Source organism: Symphalangus syndactylus, chromosome 12 (assembly GCF_028878055.3).
Source record: "Symphalangus syndactylus isolate Jambi chromosome 12, NHGRI_mSymSyn1-v2.1_pri, whole genome shotgun sequence".
Classification (NCBI taxonomy): domain Eukaryota; kingdom Metazoa; phylum Chordata; class Mammalia; order Primates; family Hylobatidae; genus Symphalangus; species Symphalangus syndactylus.
This window is the reverse complement of record NC_072441.2, coordinates 84,153,323-84,172,471: the sequence shown is the minus strand read 5'-3', so window position 1 is coordinate 84,172,471 and position 19,149 is coordinate 84,153,323. Positions and strand designations below refer to the sequence as shown.

General features: G+C 44.8%; 1 protein-coding gene across 14 annotated transcripts in view; it reads left to right on the top strand.

Annotated features, from left to right (window-relative positions):
* The window catches only part of GON4L (gon-4 like), a 114,530-nt gene that overhangs the window by 82,262 nt on the left and 13,119 nt on the right, over positions 1–19,149 (top strand). For all 14 annotated transcript variants that reach the window (XR_010117594.1, XM_063626700.1, XM_063626704.1 and 11 more), the window contains 8 exons: positions 3,509–3,707; positions 4,855–4,941; positions 6,169–6,340; positions 8,232–8,376; positions 10,217–10,367; positions 13,908–14,024; positions 15,057–16,763; positions 18,136–18,391. Coding sequence is in view for 13 of the 14 variants with exons in the window: in XM_063626700.1 (XP_063482770.1) it covers positions 3,509–3,707; positions 4,855–4,941; positions 6,169–6,340; positions 8,232–8,376; positions 10,217–10,367; positions 13,908–14,024; positions 15,057–16,763; positions 18,136–18,391 (2,834 nt within the window). In the remaining variant the exon portion in view is untranslated. The remainder of the gene's footprint in view (positions 1–3,508; positions 3,708–4,854; positions 4,942–6,168; positions 6,341–8,231; positions 8,377–10,216; positions 10,368–13,907; positions 14,025–15,056; positions 16,764–18,135; positions 18,392–19,149) is intronic.

The window sequence follows — 19,149 nt, the reverse complement described above, 5'->3', positions numbered from 1 at the left end:
TCTCAGAAGATTGTATAAGACAGTCCCACAGGCTTTAGGTTTTTATCCTGCGCTGCCCAAACCCACAGTAAATACTATAAAAGAAAGCATGATTTTTATCCCCAATAGATAAATAACTTTTTAAAATTATTGAAAACACTTATTTATCTATTGCTGTAATATTGGAGATTACTTGAAATATGATAACCTGCCTGTAGCTACATCAACGGGTCTTATCCTGATTGCATAGGGTATCAGTACGTGCTTAATCACTTAAGTATCTTTTTCTCCTTTTACTTCAGAACTGTCATGCTGGGTTTTTCAGTTTTTTGCTTCAGCCCTGGAAACAGTCTCTCAGGAGGGTAGGGGTGGGAAGTTAGGGTTAGGAACCTTAGAAGAGGAATTTATTTTATTTATTTATTTTATTTTATTTTTTTGAAACGGAATCTTGCTCTGTCGCCCAGGCTGGAGTGCAGTGGCGCAATCTCGGCTCACTGCAGCCTCTGCCTCCCGGGTTCAAGTGATTCTCCTGCCTCAGCCTCCCAAGTAGCTGGGATTACAGGCACGCATCACCACGGCCAGCTAATTTTTGTATTTTTTCGTAGAGACAGGGTTTCACCACATTAGCCAAGCTAGTCTTGAACCACTGACCTCAAGTGATCCACCTGCCTTGGCCTTCCAAATTGCTGGGATTACAGACGTGAGCCACCGTGCCCAACTATTTCTTGACCTTTTAATAATTGTCATTCTGACTGGCAAGGCTTGCTTTCTTAACAAGTCAAAAATCTTGTAGCATGAAGCAGGAAAAGGATATACTAAAATAACTAAAGTAATGGTAGTTCACATGAACAGAACTGAGTAGTTAGTTCAAATATTACCCTACTGCTCTCCATGAAGGTATTTTCTTTTAGCCCTTTAAATTCCTCTTCCTGGCTGGGTGCAGTGGCTCACGCCTGTAATCCCAGCAATTTGGGAGGCCAAGGCAGGTGGATCACTTTAGGTCAGTGATTCGAGACTAGCCTGGCTAACGTGGTGAAACCTTGTCGCTACAAAAAATACAAAAATTAGCTAGCCATGGCGATGCGTGCCTGTAATCCCAGCTACTCTGGAGGCTGAGGCAGGAGAATCACTTGAACCCGGGAGACAGAGGTTGCAGTGAGCCGAGATCGTGCCACTGCAGTCCAGCCTGGGCGACAGAGCAAGACTCCATTTCAAAAAATAAATAAATAAATAAATAAATAAATAAATAAATAAATAAATAAATTCCTCTTCTAAGGTTCCCAACCCTAACTTCCCACCCCTACGCTCCTGAGAGACTTTTTCCAGGGCTGAAGCAAAAATTCAAAAACCTAGCATGTCAGTTTGAAGTAAAAGGAGAATAAGATACCTAAGTGATTAAGCACATGCTGATACCCTATGCAGTCAGGATAAGATCTGTTGGCCGGGCGCGGTGGCTCATGCCTGTAATCCCAGCACTTTGGGGGGCTGAGGCAGGTGGATCATGAGGTCAAGAGATCGAGACCATCCTGGCCAACATGGTGAAACCCCGTTTCTACTAAAAATACAAAAATTAGCTGAGTGTGATGGTGCGTGTCTGTAGTCCCAGCTACCCAGGAGGCTGAGGCAGGAGAATCACTTGAACCTGGGAGGCGGAGGTTGCAGTGAGCCGAGATCATGCCACTGCATTCCAGCTTGGCGTCAGAGCGAGACTCCGTCTCAAAAGAAAAAAAAAATCTGTTTATGTAGCTACAACAAGCAGGTTATCTTTCTTTCTTTCTTTTTTTCTTTTTTTTGAGACGGAGTCTCGCTCCGTCACCCAGGCTGGAGTGCAGTGGGGGGATCTTGACTCACTGCAAGCTCTGCCTTCCGGGTTCACCCCATTCTCCTGCCTCAACCTCCCGAGTAGCTGGGACTACAGGCGCCCGCTACTGCACCCAGCTAATTTTTTGTATTTTTTGTAGAGATGGGGTTTCACCATGGTCTTGATCTCCTGACCTCGTGATCCGCCCACCTCTGCCTCCCAAAGTGCTGGGATTACAGGCGTGAGCCACCGCGCCCGGCCAACATGCAGGTTATCATATTTCAAGGACTCCCCAATATTACAGCAATAGATAAATAAGAAAATGTAGTATTCCACCATGGAATACTATACAGCCATAAAAAGGTATGATATCATGTCCCTTTCAGGGACATGGATGGAGGTGAAGCCATCAGCAAACTAACATAAGAACAGAAAAACAGGCCGGGCGCGGTGGCTCACGCTTGTAATCCCAGAACTTTAGGAGGCCGAGGCGGGCGGATCACGAGGTCAGGAGATCGAGACCACGGTGAAACCCCGTCTCTACTAAAAATACAAAAAATTAGCCGGGCGTGGTGGCGGGCGCCTGTAGTCCCAGCTACTCGGAGAGGCTGAGGCAGGAGAATGGCGTGAACCCGGGAGGCGGAGCTTGCAGTGAGCGGAGATCGCGCCACTGCACTCCAGCCTGGGTGACAGAGCGAGACTCCGTCTCAAAAAAAAAAAAAAAAAGAACAGAAAAACACCACCACCACATGTTCTCACTTATAAGTAGGAGCTGAACAATGAGAACACATGGGCACAGGGTGGGGAACAACACACACTGGGGCCTGTTGGGGGAGCAGGGGAAGGGAAAGGATCAGGATAAACTGCTAATGCAGCTGGGCTTAATACCAAGGTGATGGGTTGATAGCTGCAGCAGACCACCAAGATACACGTTTACCTGTGTAACAAACCTCCACGTCCTGCACATGTATTCCGAAACTTAAAATTAAAATTTTGAGGGCCAGGCATGGTGGCTTACGCCTGTAATCCCAGCACTTTGGGAAGCTGAGATGGGTGGATCATGAGGTCAGGAGATGGAGACCGTCCTGGATAACACAGTGAAATCCCATCTCTACTAAAAATGCAAAAAATTAGCTGGGCGTGGTGGCACGTGCCTATAGTCCCAGCTACTTGAGAGGGTGAGGCAGGAGAATCGCTTGAATCCGGGAGGCGGAGGTTGCGGTGAGCTGAGGTTGTGCCACTGCACTCCAGCATGGGTGACAGAGCGAGACTGCGTCTCAAAAAAAATTTAAATTTTGAAAAAAAAAATGCAAGGCAGTGCAGCCTGAGTGGATAGGGAAATGGGACAAGCTGAACCTGGGATGGGGGCAACAAGTAAATGAGAAAAGAAATGAGAATGATGAGTTCCCACCAGCTCCTTGGCTGCTTTCTTATCCAGATATTTGTCTGTTCCTAGCATTTTGATTTTTTCTATATTTGTATATTATTTAGAAGAGGAATTATAGAGGAATGGGATGGAATGTAATATAGAATCGTCATATTTGATGCATGCTAACTACTTTGGGAAAAGATTTGTAAAAGGCTGAGAGTTTGACTGTTGGCTAAAGTGAAATGGGGGTTAGTAGGGAATGAAAATTGTTCAGGCTCTTTGCTCATCATTGGAATGAACTGGATGTGTTGTGGACCTACGGAAACACTCAAATTCAGTCATCTCCCTGTTGGGAATAGGTTTGAGGAACCACTGGCCAACCTGTTAAATGAACAACATCGGACAGTGAAGGATCTATTTGAACAGCTGAAGATGAAGAAATCTTCAGCCAAACAGCTGCAGGAAGTAGAGAAGGTTAAACCCCAGAGTGAGAAAGTTCATCAGACTCTGATTCTGGACCCAGCACAGAGGAAGAGACTCCAGCAGCAGATGCAGCAGGTAAGATTTTTCTTGGTCATGTTAATATTGGATTTTTTTTTTTTTTTTATTGAGACAGAGTCTGGGTCTGTCTCCCAGGCTGGAGTGCAGGGGCCCGATCTCAGCTCACTTCAACCTCTGCCTCCTAGGCTCAAGCTATTCTCCTGCCTCAGCCTCCCAAGTAGCTGGGACTACAGACGTCTGCCACCATGCCCAGCTAATTTTTGTATTTTTAGTAGAGACGGGGTTTCACCATATTGGCCAGGCTGGTCTCGAACCCCTGACCTTGTGGTCCGCCTGCCTCGGCCTCCCAAAGTGCTGGGATTACAGGCATGAGCCACCGCGCCTGGCCGTTAATACTGGATTATACCAAGGCCTAACTCTGAGGCCAGAAATTAACAGCTTTGTAAAAGTCAGAGATAGTTACCTTACCACCTCCTAAAACCATAGTATCTTCACCTCATTAGGAGCTCAAGAAGTCATCATATTCATGCCTTATGGCTCAAGGAAGAGAGCACACAAGGACACTAATGGTATTCAGAAATATAGATTTCAAAGAGTCCTTAGTAATCTATTCTGAAATTAACAACCTTCACTGTGAGAAGTAGGGTTGTTTTTCCTTTTTCTAACCTCAGTCCCTCTGGATTGAGGTTAAGCTTCCTCTGGTTCTGTCATTTTGTTCAAGGGAACATGTCGGAGAGATTTATGCCAAGATCCTAGGTTGTTCTCATACTCCTTTCAGAAAGCACAATATATGTGATAAAGTTGCAAACATCTTGGTTATTGTCTCTCTGGGGGCTGGGTTACGGTGGCTCACACCTGTAATCCGAGCACTTTGGGAGGCTGAGGTAAGAGGATTGCTTGAGCCAGGGAGTTCGAGAGCAACCTGAGCAACATAGTGAGACCCTGTCTCTACAAAAAATAAAAATAAATTAGCCAGGCGCGGTGCCATGCACCTGTGGTCCCAGCTACTCAGGATGCTGAGGTGGGAGGATTGCTTGAGCACAGGAAGTTGAGAGGGCGTGGAGCTATGATTGCATCACTGTATATCAGCCTGAGTGACAGACAGAGATCCTGTCTCCAAGAAGAAAAAAAAAAAAGATCTCTCTGGATTCCTGAAATGACAATGTGGTAACATGTCACTTCATTATTTTCTTTCCATCCCCAGCACGTTCAGCTCTTGACCCAAATCCACCTTCTTGCCACCTGCAACCCCAATCTCAATCCGGAGGCCAGTACCACCAGGATATTTCTTGTAAGTTTCCAAATATCCGTAACTCTAAAGACTAGAGTATGAAATTAGCTTGGCAGGTTATTTCTCACAGTTACTCACTGATCATAATCTATATTTATTCTTTTCTCTTGGGTATTTTTGATTGCTTTGCCTGCTTTCTGTTAAGGCTTACTGTGTTTGATGAGAGAACATAAGCCACTGATTCCCATGAAAGGACAAGGAGTGTATTCAATTTTCTTAATACTGTCCTTCTGATATTTTTATTGAATCCTCCTCATCTTTAGATCCAACCTGACTTCTTAGGTTTTTGGTACCGTTGTTCATTTTATAGATGTTGAGATTGGGCACAGTGGCTATGCCTGTAATCCCAGCACTTTGAGGGCCAAAGCAAGCAGATTGCATGATCCCAGTAGTTCGAGACCAGCTGGGGCAACATGCCGAAAGCCCGTCTCTACAAAATACAAAAATTAACCAGATGTGGTGGTGCGTACCTGTAGTCTCAGCTACTTGGGAGGCAGAGGTGAAAAGATAGCTTGAGCCTGGGAGGTGAGGGTTACAGTGAGCTGAGATCGCGTCGCTGCACTCAAGCCTGGGTGGCAGAGTGAGACCTGGTCTCAAAATAAATAAATAAATAAATAAATAAAATAAAAGTAATAGTCCTAATTCTTGGCTGGGTGCAGTGACTTGTGCCTGTAATCTCAGCACTTTGGTAGGCTGAGGTGGCTGAATCACTTGAGGTCAGGAGTTCGAGAACAGCTTAACCAACATGGTGAAATCTGGTCTCTACTTAAAATACAAAAAATAGCCGGGCGTGGTAGCGGGCTCCTGTAATTAATCTCAGCTACTCGGGAGGTGGTTGGAGAATTGCTTGAGCCCGGGAAGTGGAGACTTCAGTGAGTCAAGATTGCACCACTACACTCCAGCCTGGGCAATAGAGCGAAACTCCGTCTCAAAAAAAAAAAAAAATGAGTCCTCATTCTTCATAATCTTACTTCTAGTTCAGGAGCTAGACCATATATTCCTTAGTGTTTCTCACTAAGTCTAAAAGTAAAACAAGAATACAATCCCTGAATATCTGGGAACTCATGCATAATCTTAACAGAGTAGTTTATTGTGAAAGACTTCATGATGATTTTTACCTGTTTTTATCCTGTAGTAGGAAGGTCAGCTTCTCATTTAGATTCTAAAGGCTACTGTTATGAATTGTCTGGAATTATCTTAGATCTTCCTTGTGTCCTGTTTTCCCAGAAAGAGCTGGGAACCTTTGCTCAAAGCTCCATCGCCCTTCACCATCAGTACAACCCCAAGTTTCAGACCCTGTTCCAACCCTGTAACTTGATGGGAGCTGTGCAGCTTATTGAAGACTTCAGCACACATGTCAGCATTGACTGCAGCCCTCATAAAACTGTCAAGAAGACTGGTAGGAGACAGATGTGTCAGCTTTAAGTTTTTACTTGCGGTGAGAGGTGGTGGGAATCTTATCCCATAGATAACTTCCTAGGATACTTGCCTAGGAATGGAGGACACAGGACATTTGTAATTTCTTTTTTTTTTTTTTTTTTTTTGACATTTGTAATTTCATCCTTCTCTCTTTTATCCTTCCTTTGTACTCATTATCCAAGTTCTAGAATTACATGATAATCTCTGGGCCTGGGTAAGGCGTGGAGGCAGTAGACAGTATAGGAATATGGGAGGTAGGGATCTGAGGCTCAGTGCTAAGAATTGGACTACAGCAATATCAGGGGTAAGTATTAGGAGTCAGATCAAGATAAACTGGGGCCTGGTAAAGATGAAAGTCAGGTGGTAAAGTTTGTTCGTGTTTAGCTTTTTACTGTCTTCATTAAGATCAACTAAGGCCAGGCGCGGTGGCTCATGCCTGTAATCCCAGCACTTTGGGAGGCCGCGGCAGGGGGAACACAATGTCAGGAGATGGAGACCATCCTGGCGAACACAGTGAAACCCCGTCTCTACTAAAAATACAGAAATTAGCCAGGCGTGGGGGCATGCATCTGTAGTCCCAGCTACTCGGGAGGCTGAGGCAGGAGAATCACTTGAACCCAGGAGACAGAGTTTGCAGTGAGCCAAGATCACATCATTGCACTCCAGCCTGAGCGACAGAGTGAGACTCAGTCTAAAAAAAAAAAAAAAAAAAAAATCAACTAACTTTATTTACCATACTGACTGCAGTGTAAGTGATATCTCCATTCTGAATTAAATACTGACTTGCAAGTTAGGCATAAGTTAGAGATTATACATTTGCCATGTTCAGTATTTTAAAGAAATTTGCAGGTTTAGATTCTACCTTGCATTAGTTTAGTATTTTTTTAGAAAATACTTGCTATTTACTTAAGCCAAATATTTGCTTCTGATTTGTTTCCTGATTTAGCAAATTAGTTGTGGTTTGTTCTGGATTTGGGTTTGTCTTTGGATTCTATTTTAAATCCCTGAGTCTTGTCGTTAAGTTGAATATAGTTGTATTTAAGTGTATTATATCGTAGACACGGATCCCAAACTACTTTAATAGCTATATTAAATGATATGAAATGGTAATGAAAACTTGATTTAACACCAAATTATAATAATATCTTACACATCTGTTGACCTGTTGCTTTCTTCTGGGGATATAAAAATAACACTTATGGAAGGAGAAATAGGGATATAGTAGTTTTGTCTCTATAAATGCAGAGGTGCCTGAAAGTGAGAGGCTGAGAGAGGGAGAGAGAAATGAATGAGACTGAATTGTCTCATTCCTTTTATGGTTCTTTTGTTCCCAGCCTCAGGAGGAATCTGGGAGAACTTAATGAAAGTTAAGTAAGAATCAAATAAAAGTAAAATTTGGAATACCAGATTTGTGAGGGAGATTAAAGAAGTTGGAATCTTATTCTGGAAGAAAGAAAGCATTGTTGAAGGTCTCTTATCCTTCAAGTATTTAAGGGGGGAAGGAGGTAAAACATTTTTGAGCATACACTATTGCCAGCACCTTATATTACTAGGTGCTTTTTTTGTTTTTTTTTGTTTTTTGTTTTTTTTTTACTAGGTGCTTTTTAAGTGTTTGTTTTACTTAGTGAATAAAGTGTTCCACGTAAGAAAGAATAAGAGTCAACTTTTATTGTCATTGAATGGGACTCCCTTTAGATATAATGTTAGCTTAAGAAAGACTGTGGAAACTTTTGGGGGGATGGTGGGCAGATGGGAGGGAATCAAGTTAGATAAGGATAGCTCCGACCTAAATGCAAAAATGCATTCACAGGCTTTTATGAAGCCCTCTTTTGTCCTAGAAGTTGATTTATCCGAGATTTATTTTCTTGTAGCCAATGAATTTCCCTGTTTGCCAAAGCAAGTGGCTTGGATTCTGGCCACAAGCAAGGTTTTCATGTATCCAGAGTTACTTCCAGTGTGTTCCCTGAAGGCAAAGAATCCCCAGGATAAGATCGTCTTCACCAAGGCTGAGGACAAGTAAGTGTTTACCCTGGGGGATCAAAACAGCAGAATATCCCAAGGAGAAGACGTAGTTCCTTTGAGGAGTTTAGGGGAAGTAAAACTTGGATAATAAGACACGGGCACAAAAGACAAAAGGAAAAGCAGTATAGATGAGCAGAGCCCTCTAGGACGTGCTTGTTCTAGCAGTGCCAAATACTGCTTTTTGGAAGATGTCACACACATTTTTAAAGCATTTTAGACCATGGTGGCTCACACCTGTAATCCCAGCACTTTGAAAGGCCAAGGCAGGAGGTTCGCTTTTATTTTATTTTATGTTATTTATTTATTTATTTAGGGGCAGAATCTTACTCTGTCACCTAGGCAGTCACAGCTCACTGCAGCCTTAAACTCCTGAAATCAAGCAATCCTTGCACCTCAGCCTCCACGGAGCAGCTGGGACCACAGGTGTGTGCCACCATACATGGCTAAATTTTTTTTTTTTTTTTTGTATAGATGAGGGTCTCTCTGTGTTATCCAGGCATCTCTCAAACTCCTGGACTCAAGGCATCCTCCCACCTTGGCCTCCCAAAGTGCTGGGATTACAGGCATGAGCCACCACACCCACCAGATTATGAACATTTTTATGGCCCTTTGTGTGTATTGCCACACTGTTATCAGCACATATGTATATATGTAACCACAATTATATATGTTGTTAGAGGGTAGTATTGGTGCCGGTTTAAGTTGTCTGACAGGGTACCTATTCATTTTGTATTAGTTTTATTAGAATTATTCTCCTTCCTTTGTATTCTCTTTGAACTTCCTTTGTATTGTTAGTATACAGCTCATCATGATACAGCTCATCATGATCTCACGTTTATTAATGATTTATGCCTAGCTTCTTATGTTCCCACGTAATTGTGAAGTATTTAATTTTTTTTTTTTTTAAACGGAGTTTCACTCTTGTCACCCAGGCTGGAGTGCAATGGTGCAATCTCAGCTCACTGCAACCTTCGCCCCCCGGGTTCAAGTGATTCTCTTGCCCAAGTAGCTGGGATTACAGGCGCCTACCACTACACCTGGCTATTTTTTTATTTTTAGTAGAGACGAGGTTTCACCACGTTGGCCAGGCTGGTCTCGAGCTCCTGACTCAAGTGATCTGCCTGCCTTGGCATCCCAAAATGCTGGGATTACAGGAGTGAGCCATTGCGCTTGGCCTGCTTCTTATTCGTAATACTTAATCAGTATTCACTAAGTATCTGAAATTTTCTATTGAGTAGTCACCAACTTGTATAAGATTTAGAAAAAGTAGATTGACCAGGCATGGTGGGCTCACACCTGTAATACCAGCACTTTGAGAGGCTGAGGCAGGAGGATCACTTGAGGCCAGGAGTTTAAGATCAGCCCAGGCAACATAGTGAGAACTGGTCTCTACAAATAATGGAAGAAAAAAATTAGCCAGGTATGGTGGTGAACGTCTGTGGTCACAGATACTTGGGAGGCTGAAGTGTGGGAATCACTTGATCCCAGGCATTCAAGGCTGCAGTGTGCTGTAATCATGCCACCTGCTCTCCAGCCGGGGCAACAGAGCAAGACCCTGTCTGAAAAAAATGAAAAGGTAGATTGGGCCACACACCATGGCTCATGCCTGTAATCCAGCACTTTGGGAGGCTGAGAGTGGAGAATTGCTTCAGCCTAGGAAGTAGAGGCTGCAGTGAGCTGCGATGGTACCACTGCACTCCAGCCTGGGTGACAGCATGAGACTTTGTCTCAAGAAAAAAATAAGAAAGAGTAGATTGTAAAATATGTTAGTCTGGGGAGGCCCTTTAGAAGGAAGGACTGTGAAGTGAGATTTAGTGTCATTCTCCTTTCTCAGTTTGTTAGCTTTAGGACTGAAGCATTTTGAAGGAACTGAGTTTCCTAATCCTCTAATCAGCAAGTACCTTCTAACCTGCAAAACTGCCCACCAACTGACAGTGAGAATCAAGAACCTCAACATGAACAGAGCTCCTGACAACATCATTAAAGTGAGTATTTCCTGCATGCGCCATTTGGGCACCTCACCAATATGTACCCATTCTTTTCTCTTGTTATTTTCAAAGAAAAGAGGAACCTTCTTTTATCTAAAGCTAATTTCTCCCACTTAGATACTAGATTAATTCCCCTATTGCCTTTTGGGCAATATTCCGCTGACAGTATTCTACTTATATGCTTTTTTTTTTTTTTTTTTTTTTTTTTGTCAGACAGACTCTTGCTCTGTCACTCAGGCTTGAGTACAGTGGCGCAATCTTGGCTCACTGCAGTCTTCACCTCCCAGGTTCAAGTGATTCTCCTGCTTCAGTGTCTCCTGCCTCAGCGTCCCAAGTAGCTTGGATTACAGGCGTGCACCACCACACCTGGCTAATTTTTGTATTTTTAGTAGAGACGAGGTTTCACCATGTTGGCCAGGCTGGTCTTGAACCTCTGACCTCAAGTGATCCACCCGCCTTGGCCTCCCAAAGTGCTGGGATTACAGGCATGAGCCACCGCACCCGGTTTCTTCTTTTTTATTTAGATATTTATTTATGTTGTGTTTTTAGAGACGGGTTCTTGCTCTATCATCCTGTCTGGAGTGCATTGGCACAGTCATAGGTCACTGTAGCCTCAAATTCCTGGGTTCAAGTGATCCTTCCACTTCAGCCTTCCAAGTATCGGGGACTACAGGCGTGTTCCACCAAGCCTAGCTTGTTATTTTATTTTGTGTGGAGATGCTGTGTCACTTTGTTGCCCAGACTGGTCTTGAAGTTTTGACATCTGTCAGTCCGCCTGCCTCAGCTTGGCCTCCCAAAGTGTTGGGATTACAGGCATAAGCCACTATGCCCAGCCTTTTGTTTTGTTTTGTTTTTGTTTTTTTCTTGAGAAAGGGTCTTACTCTGCTACCCAGGCTGGAGTACAGTGGTACAGTCATAGCTCACTGTAACCTCGAACTCCTGGGCTCAAGCATTCCTCCCACCTCAGCCTCCCAAGGAGCTGGGATTATATGCATGAGCCACCATGCTTGCCTATTAAATTTTTTTTTTTTTTTTAAGAAATGGAGTGTCCCTATATTGCCCAGGCTGGTCTCCAACTTTTGGCCTTAGGCAGTTCTCCTGTCTCAGCCTCTAACTGCTACTTCCTGGTATATTGGATTTAGGCCTTATTTATTAACCATTAACCATAAGCCAGGGAAGCTGAGGATTTACCTGTCTCCTCACTCCCTTACTCCCACCACAAACATGCACATTTTCTGCTCTCCAATCTCCTCGCTAGTAATTATGTCACAATTTTGGTTAGGTTGTATTCAGGGTTTACACTGTAAGATTTTAAGGACTGTATAAATGCTCTTCACAGCTATGTTATTGTGATACCTTGCCTTTCCTGCTGAACATTTTGTTTCTCTTGGAGTAAATAATCACATTTTTAGGGGGATGGGGCTGGACTTGATTTTATTATGTAATTATTCCCAGGTCAACAGTAAAGGTTACTTTACTTAATTTTCTTAATCTCCTTTCAGTGTGTCTGGCCTTCTAGATATTCCGTCACTGTCATCTTGAAGGAATTGCTCCCTGAGCCCTCTGACACGATTCCACTCTAAGCGTGTTGCTCTCTGAGCTTGCTGCACTGATGTCTTGGGCTTTTTCTTCCCCATCATCCTGGGGATTCATTTTGCCTCTTACTGTGTTGGATCTTCTTATTTCCTGAATTCTACATCTGTTTTTGTTTTACTTCCTTCCTTTAGTGAAACACATTCTAGTAGCATTTTTTTTAATTTTTTTCTAAATTTTTAAAAATTGAGGCCGTACACAGTGGTTCAGGCCTGTAATCCCAGGGCTTTGGGAGGCTGAGGCAGGCAGATGACTTGAGGCCGGCAGATGACTTGAGGCCAGGAGTTCAAGACCAGCCTGGGCAACATGGTGATACCCCGTCTCTACTAAAAATACAAAAATTGACCGGGTATGGTGCCACTCACCTGTAATCCCAGCCACTCGGGAGGCTGAGGCACAAAACTCACTTGAACTCGGGAGACAGAGGTTCAGTAAGCGTGGATCACTCCCCTGCACTCCAGCCTGGACAACAGAGGAGTCTCTGTCTCAAAGACTAAGAAGCAAAGAAACAAACAAAAAGTACAAAGATGTGCACAGAAAATGACACACAACTCAAACGTGAAGGAAAAAGATTTTTCTGCAGCAGAATATGGTTTATCAAGTGCCTTAGCACCATGGATGAAACTAGACAAATTCTAAGCCATATTATCATGAATTTTCAAAACATTGGAGCCAAAGGAAAAATCTTACATGCTATCAGAGGTTGGGAGAAACAGGTGTTACATGATTCAAGAGTTAAATGGGGCCGTGGCTCACGCCTATAATCCTAGCACTTTGGGAAGCCAAGGCAGGAGAATTACTTGAGCCCAGGAGTTCAGGACCAGCCTGGGCAAAAAAGTGAGACCTGTCTCAATTTTTTTTTTTTTTTTTTTTTTGAGATGGAGTCTTGCTGTGTCATCCAGGCTGGAGTGCAGTGGTGTGATCTCGGCTCACTGCAAGCTCCGCCTCCCGGGTTCATGCCATTCTCCTGCTTCAGCCTCCTGAGTAGCTGGGACTACAGGCACCAGCCACCACGCCTGGCTAATTTTTTGTATTTTTTAGTAGAGACAGGGTTTCACCATGTTAGCCAGGATGGTCTCGATCTCCTGACCTCGTGATCTGCCCACCTTGACCTCTGAAAGTGCTGGGATTACAGGCGTGAGCCACCGTGCCTGGCCTATTCTTTTTTTTTTTTTTTTTTTTTTGAGACGGAGTCTCACTCTGTCACCCAGGCTGGAGTGCAGTGGCACGATCTCTGATCTCAGCTCACTGCAACCTCCACCTCCCAGGTTCAAGCAATTCTCCTGCCTCAGCCCCCTGAGTAGCTGGGATTACAGGTGCGTGCCACCTGGCTAATTTTTGTATTTTTGTAGGGATAGGGGTTTTGCCATGTTGGCCAGTCTGGTCTTGAACTCCTGACCTTAGGTAATCTGCCCACCTCCAAAAGTGCTGGGATTACAGGCGTGAACCACCGCGCCCAGCCTTCATTTACTCTTAAAATTGAACTTTTTCAGGCTCTTTTTTTTTTTCCCTTCTCTTCTAATGCCCTTCACACCATCATTTGCTTAAAAGGAAGCTTTCATGTGTCCAAGGTATAGATTACGATCTTGTCTTTGCAGCTGTTGATCAAGAACAAATCTTACATAAGATTGCTCTGAGCATCTGCTTCCTTTTCTCTCTGTGACCTAAACTCTCCCCTTCCTGGCAACCAGAATGGAGATCATCAGTTAGAAAGTATTGAATAATTGTAAAATATTTAAATAGAGAATAGTTTAATTTGAAATGTACAAGTATTCAGCATATGCTATTTATATATGTGTGTTCATGGATGTTTGTGTATGTGGTTGTGTGTGTGTATGTGTGTGTGTGTGTCTCGATCCACCACCCACCCCATTCACCACCAGCCTGACAGAGGACAGTGTTTCTGGAAGGAATGTAACTCATGCGCATTTTTTTCATGTTAAGTTTTATAAGAAGACCAAACAGCTGCCAGTCCTAGTAAAATGCTGTGAAGAGATCCAGCCACATCAGTGGAAGCCACCTATAGAGAGAGAAGAACACCGGCTCCCATTCTGGTTAAAGGTACAGCCCTCTTCCTCAAAGTCTATGGGAGGCAGAAGGTCACTGAAAGTTCTGAGAGAATATCAAGGGCTTCCTTAATCATCTAGTTCTTTAGTTGTAGAACTAGGACTTCAGAAATCTTCCTCATTCACCTTTCTTCCCTTACTTTTCTACCCTTCTCTGGGTAATTCTACAGCATTTTCAAAATAATAGGTAAAATAATAATTTGCTGAAGGAAATTCACAAAAGTTTCTAAAGTGTATAATTAGAATGTGGTCTTTGTAGATTTGATATGCAGAGAGACCCTTCTTGGAAGGATGCCTTGAGACTGTCTAAGGTCTCTAAAACCTAGAAAGCCCTATTGTTTTTCCCAAATCTTTTTTTTTTTTTTTTTTTTTTTTTTTTGAGATGGAGTCTTGCACTGTCGCCCAGGCTAGAGTGCAGTGGCACGATCTTGGCTCACTGCAAGCTCCGCCTCCCAGGTTCATGCCATTCTCCTGCCTCAGCCTCCCGAGCAGCTGGGACTACAGGCGCCCGCCACCACGCCCAGCTAATTTTTTGTATTTTTAGTAGAGACAAGGTTTCACCATGTTAGCCAGGATGGTCTTGATCTCCTGACCTTGTGATCCGCCCGCCTCGGCCTCCCAAAGTGCTGGGATTACAGGCTTGAGCCACCACGCCCGGCCTCCAAATTCTTTTTTTGTTGTTGTTTTGTTTTGTTTTTGAGACAGAGTCTTGCTCTGTCCACCCAGGCTAAGGTGAGATCTCGGCTCCTCGCAACCTCTGCCTCACAGGTACAAGTGATTCTCCTGCTTCCGCCTCCTGAGTAGCTGGGATTACAGGCGCCCGCCACCACACCCAGCTAATTTTTGTATTTTTAGTAGAGACGTGGTTTCACCATGTTGGTCAGGCTCATCCTGAACTCCTGACCTCAAGTGATCTGCCCACTTCAGCCTCCCAAAGTACTGGGATTACAGGCGTGAGCCACTGTGCCAAGCTTCTTTTTCCCAAATTCTGACATATGCTCGATCAGAGTGTTCTTGTTTCCAATAGGCCAGTCTGCCATCCATCCAGGAAGAAATGCGGCACATGGCTGATGGTGCTAGAGAAGTAGGAAATGTGACTGGAACCACTGAGATCAACTCAGATCGAAGCCTAGTAAAAGACAATTTGGAATTGGAGAGTGAAACTCGGTACCCACTGCTATTGCCTAAGGGTGTAGTCCTGAAACTGAAGCCAGTTGCCACCCGTTTCCCCAGGAAGGCTTGGAGACAGAAGCGTTCATCAGTCCTGAAGCCCCTCCTTATCCAACCCAGCCCCTCTCTCCAGCCCAGCTTCAACCCTGGGAAAACACCAGCCCGATCAACTCATTCAGAAGCCCCTCCAAGCAAAATGGTGCTCCGGATTCCTCACCCGATACAGCCAGCCACTGTTTTACAGACAGTTCCAGGTGTCCCTCCACTGGGGGTCAGTGGAGGTGAGAGTTTTGAGTCTCCTGCAGCACTGCCTGCTATGCCCCCTGAGGCCAGGACAAGCTTCCCTCTGTCTGAGTCCCAGACTTTGCTGTCTTCTGCCCCTGTGCCCAAGGTAATGCTGCCCTCCCTTGCCCCTTCTAAGTTTCGAAAGCCATATGTGAGACGCAGACCCTCAAAAAGAAGGGGAGTCAAGGCCTCTCCCTGTATGAAACCTGCCCCTGTTATCCACCACCCTGCATCTGTTATTTTCACTGTTCCCGCTACCACTGTGAAGATTGTGAGCCTTGGCGGTGGCTGTAACATGATCCAGCCTGTCAGTGCAGCTGTGGCCCAGAGTCCCCAAACTATTCCCATCACCACCCTCTTGGTTAACCCTACTTCCTTCCCCTGTCCATTGAACCAGCCCCTTGTGGCCTCCTCTGTCTCGCCCTTAATTGTTTCTGGCAATTCTGTGAATCTTCCTATACCATCCACCCCTGAAGATAAGGCCCACGTGAATGTGGACATTGCTTGTGCTGTGGCTAATGGGGAAAATGCCTTTCAGGGCCTAGAACCCAAAGTAGAGCCCCAGGAACTATCTCCTCTCTCTGCTACTGTTTTCCCCAAAGTGGAACATAGCCCAGGGCCTCCACTAGCAGATGCAGAGTGCCAAGAAGGATTGTCAGAGAACAGTGCCTGTCGCTGGACTGTTGTGAAAACAGAGGAGGGAAGGCAAACTCTGGAGCCGCTCCCTCAGGGCATCCAAGAGTCTCTAAACAACCCTACCCCTGGGGATTTAGAGGAAATTGTCAAGATGGAACCTGAAGATGCTACAGAGGAAATCAGTGGATCCCCTGAGCGTGATATTTGTGATGACATCAAAGTGGAACATGCTGTGGAATTGGACACTGGCGCCCCAAGCGAGGAGTTGAGCAGTGCTAGAGAAGTAACGAAACAGACAGTCTTACAGAAGGAAGAGGAGAGGAGTCAGCCAACTAAAACCCCTTCATCTTCTCAAGAGCCCCCTGATGAAGGAACCTCAGGGACAGATGTGAACAAAGGATCATCAAAGAATGCTTTGTCCTCAATGGATCCTGAAGTGAGGCTTAGTAGCCCCCCAGGGAAGCCAGAAGATTCATCCAGTGTTGATCAGTCAGTGGGGACTCCAGTTGGGCCAGAAACTGGAGGAGAGAAGAATGGGCCAGAAGAAGAGGAAGAAGAGGACTTTGATGACCTCACCCAAGATGAGGAAGATGAAATGTCATCAGCTTCTGAGGAATCTGTGCTTTCTGTCCCAGAACTCCAGGTGAGAGCTGGAGAATATTCTCAAATATTTTGTGGACTCAGTAATATGTTTAACTTATTGATATGCCACGTGCTTGCTTGCTGCACAATGGATAGTCCTAAAATAATTTTTATTTTATTTGTGAATGCATTATGGAACATGATTGTGGAGTTGAGGTGAAATGAGATGGAAAGGATGAAATTTTACTTATTATATTAAACTCGTTTACACATTAAATTGAATCACCTGACCATACTTTAAATGCCTTAAAAAATAGTAATAGGCTGGGCTTGGTGGCTCACGCCCGTAGTCCCGGCACTTTAGGAGGCTGAGGTGGGTGGATCACAAGGCCAGGAGTTTCAGACTGGCCTGGCCAATGTGGTGAAACCCCATCTATACTGAAAATACAAAAATTAGCCAGGCGTGGTGGCGGACACCTGTAATCCCTGCTTCTTGGGAGGCAGAGGCAGGAGAATCTCTTGAGCCCGAGAGACAGAGGTTGCAGTGAGCCGAGATCACGTCATTGCTCTCCAGCCTGGGCAACAGAGCAAGGCTCTGTCTCAAAAAAAAAAAAAAAATAGCAAATAGCCGGGCGCGGTGGCTCATGCCTATAAATCCCAGCACTTTGGGAGGCCAAAGCGGGCAGATCACCTGAGGTCGGGAGTTCAAAACCAGCCTGACCAACATGGAGAAACTCCATCCCTACTAAAAATACAAAATTACCTGGGCATAGTGGCACATGCCTGTAATCCCAGCTACTCAGGAAGTTGAGGCAGGAGAATCACTTGAACCGGGGAGGCAGAGGTTGCAGTGAGCCAAGATTGCACCATCGCACTCCAGCCTGGAAACTATCTTCAGGTTACAGAAGTTTGTAAAAGGTAACTTCTTCCCCTCTCCTGCTGTCAGGCTGAATGTCAGCGATCACTGGGATGGTTTTTTGTTTTTTTGTTTTTTTTGAGATGGAGTCTTACTCTGTCTCCCAGATTGGAGTGCAGTGGCATAATTTCAGCTCACTGCAACCTCCACCTCCTGGGTTCAAGCAATTCTCATGCCTCAGCCTCCCAAGTAGCTGGGATTACAGGCATGTGCCACCATGCCTGACTAATTTCTATATTTTTAGTAGAGACACAGTTTTATCATGTTGGCGAGGCTGGTCCTGAACTCTTGGCCTCAAGTGATCCACCCACCTCGGCCTCCCAAAGTGTCAGGATTACAGGCATGAGCCACTGTACCTGGCCCATTGCTGGGATTTCATAACTCAGGGAATTCCCCTCAGACAGCTGTAGTGGGCTCCCCATTATTTAACTTCAGATTATCCTGATACAGCTTTGTGTTGTTTGCAATTCATGAGCCACTAAGAGCCATTATAAGTACTCTTTGGAGGGTTTTACAGGAAACAATGGAGAAACTGACTTGGCTGGCATCTGAAAGGCGCATGAGTCAGGAGGGTGAGTCTGAAGAAGAGAATTCTCAGGAGGAGAACTCTGAGCCAGAAGAAGAGGAGGAAGAAGAAGCAGAAGGAATGGAAAGCCTGCAGAAAGAGGATGAAATGACGGATGAAGCAGTTGGGGACCCTGCTGAGAAGGCTCCTTCTACTTTTGCCTCACCTGAGACTGCTCCAGAAGTGGAGACCAGCAGAACTCCACCAGGTGAGCTAGGCAGAGCTATACTGAAGGACCATTCTCACTTAACCTCATTGTCTAGAGGACAGTGTGCAGAGTGGGTAGCCTATAAACCAGGTGGAGGATTTCCAGAGGAAACCCTCTGGATCTCTTCTGCAACACCCCTCCCCCAAAACATGTTTAATGTGGTATCTGTGGAGAATAGATACTCAGAAATTTTCAATGTGATTCTCATCCGTTGCTAGATTTATATTAGCTTCGTTCACTTTCTTTCTTTTTTTTTTCCTTTTTTTAATTTTTTTGAGACGGAGTCTTGCTCTGTCGCCCAGGCTGGAGTGCAATGGCGCGATCTCGGCTCACTGCAACCTCTGCCTCCCAAGTTCAAGCGATTCTCCTGCCTCACCCTCCTGAGTAGCTGGGATTACAGGCATCCGCCCCCACACCCAGCTAATTTTTGTATTTTTTTTAGTAGAGACAGGGTTTTACCATGTTGGTCAGGCTGGTCTCGAACTCCTAACCTTATGATCCGCCCACCTCGGCCCTCCAGAATGCTAGGATTACAGGCATGAGCCACCGTGCCTGGCGGTTCACTTCGTTAAACTGATTGTTACCTTATCTGTTGTGTGGGGCTAAGACCTATGTTTATTTCAGAAAACACTGCTTGTTCCTCATCAAGACATAGTCTCTCAAAAGTGCTACAGAAGCCACACTTGCTCTTTAGACTTCCTTTCTCAATATGAAGTAGCTGATTATCTTGTTGTCATCCCAATTAAGGCAGTTACACT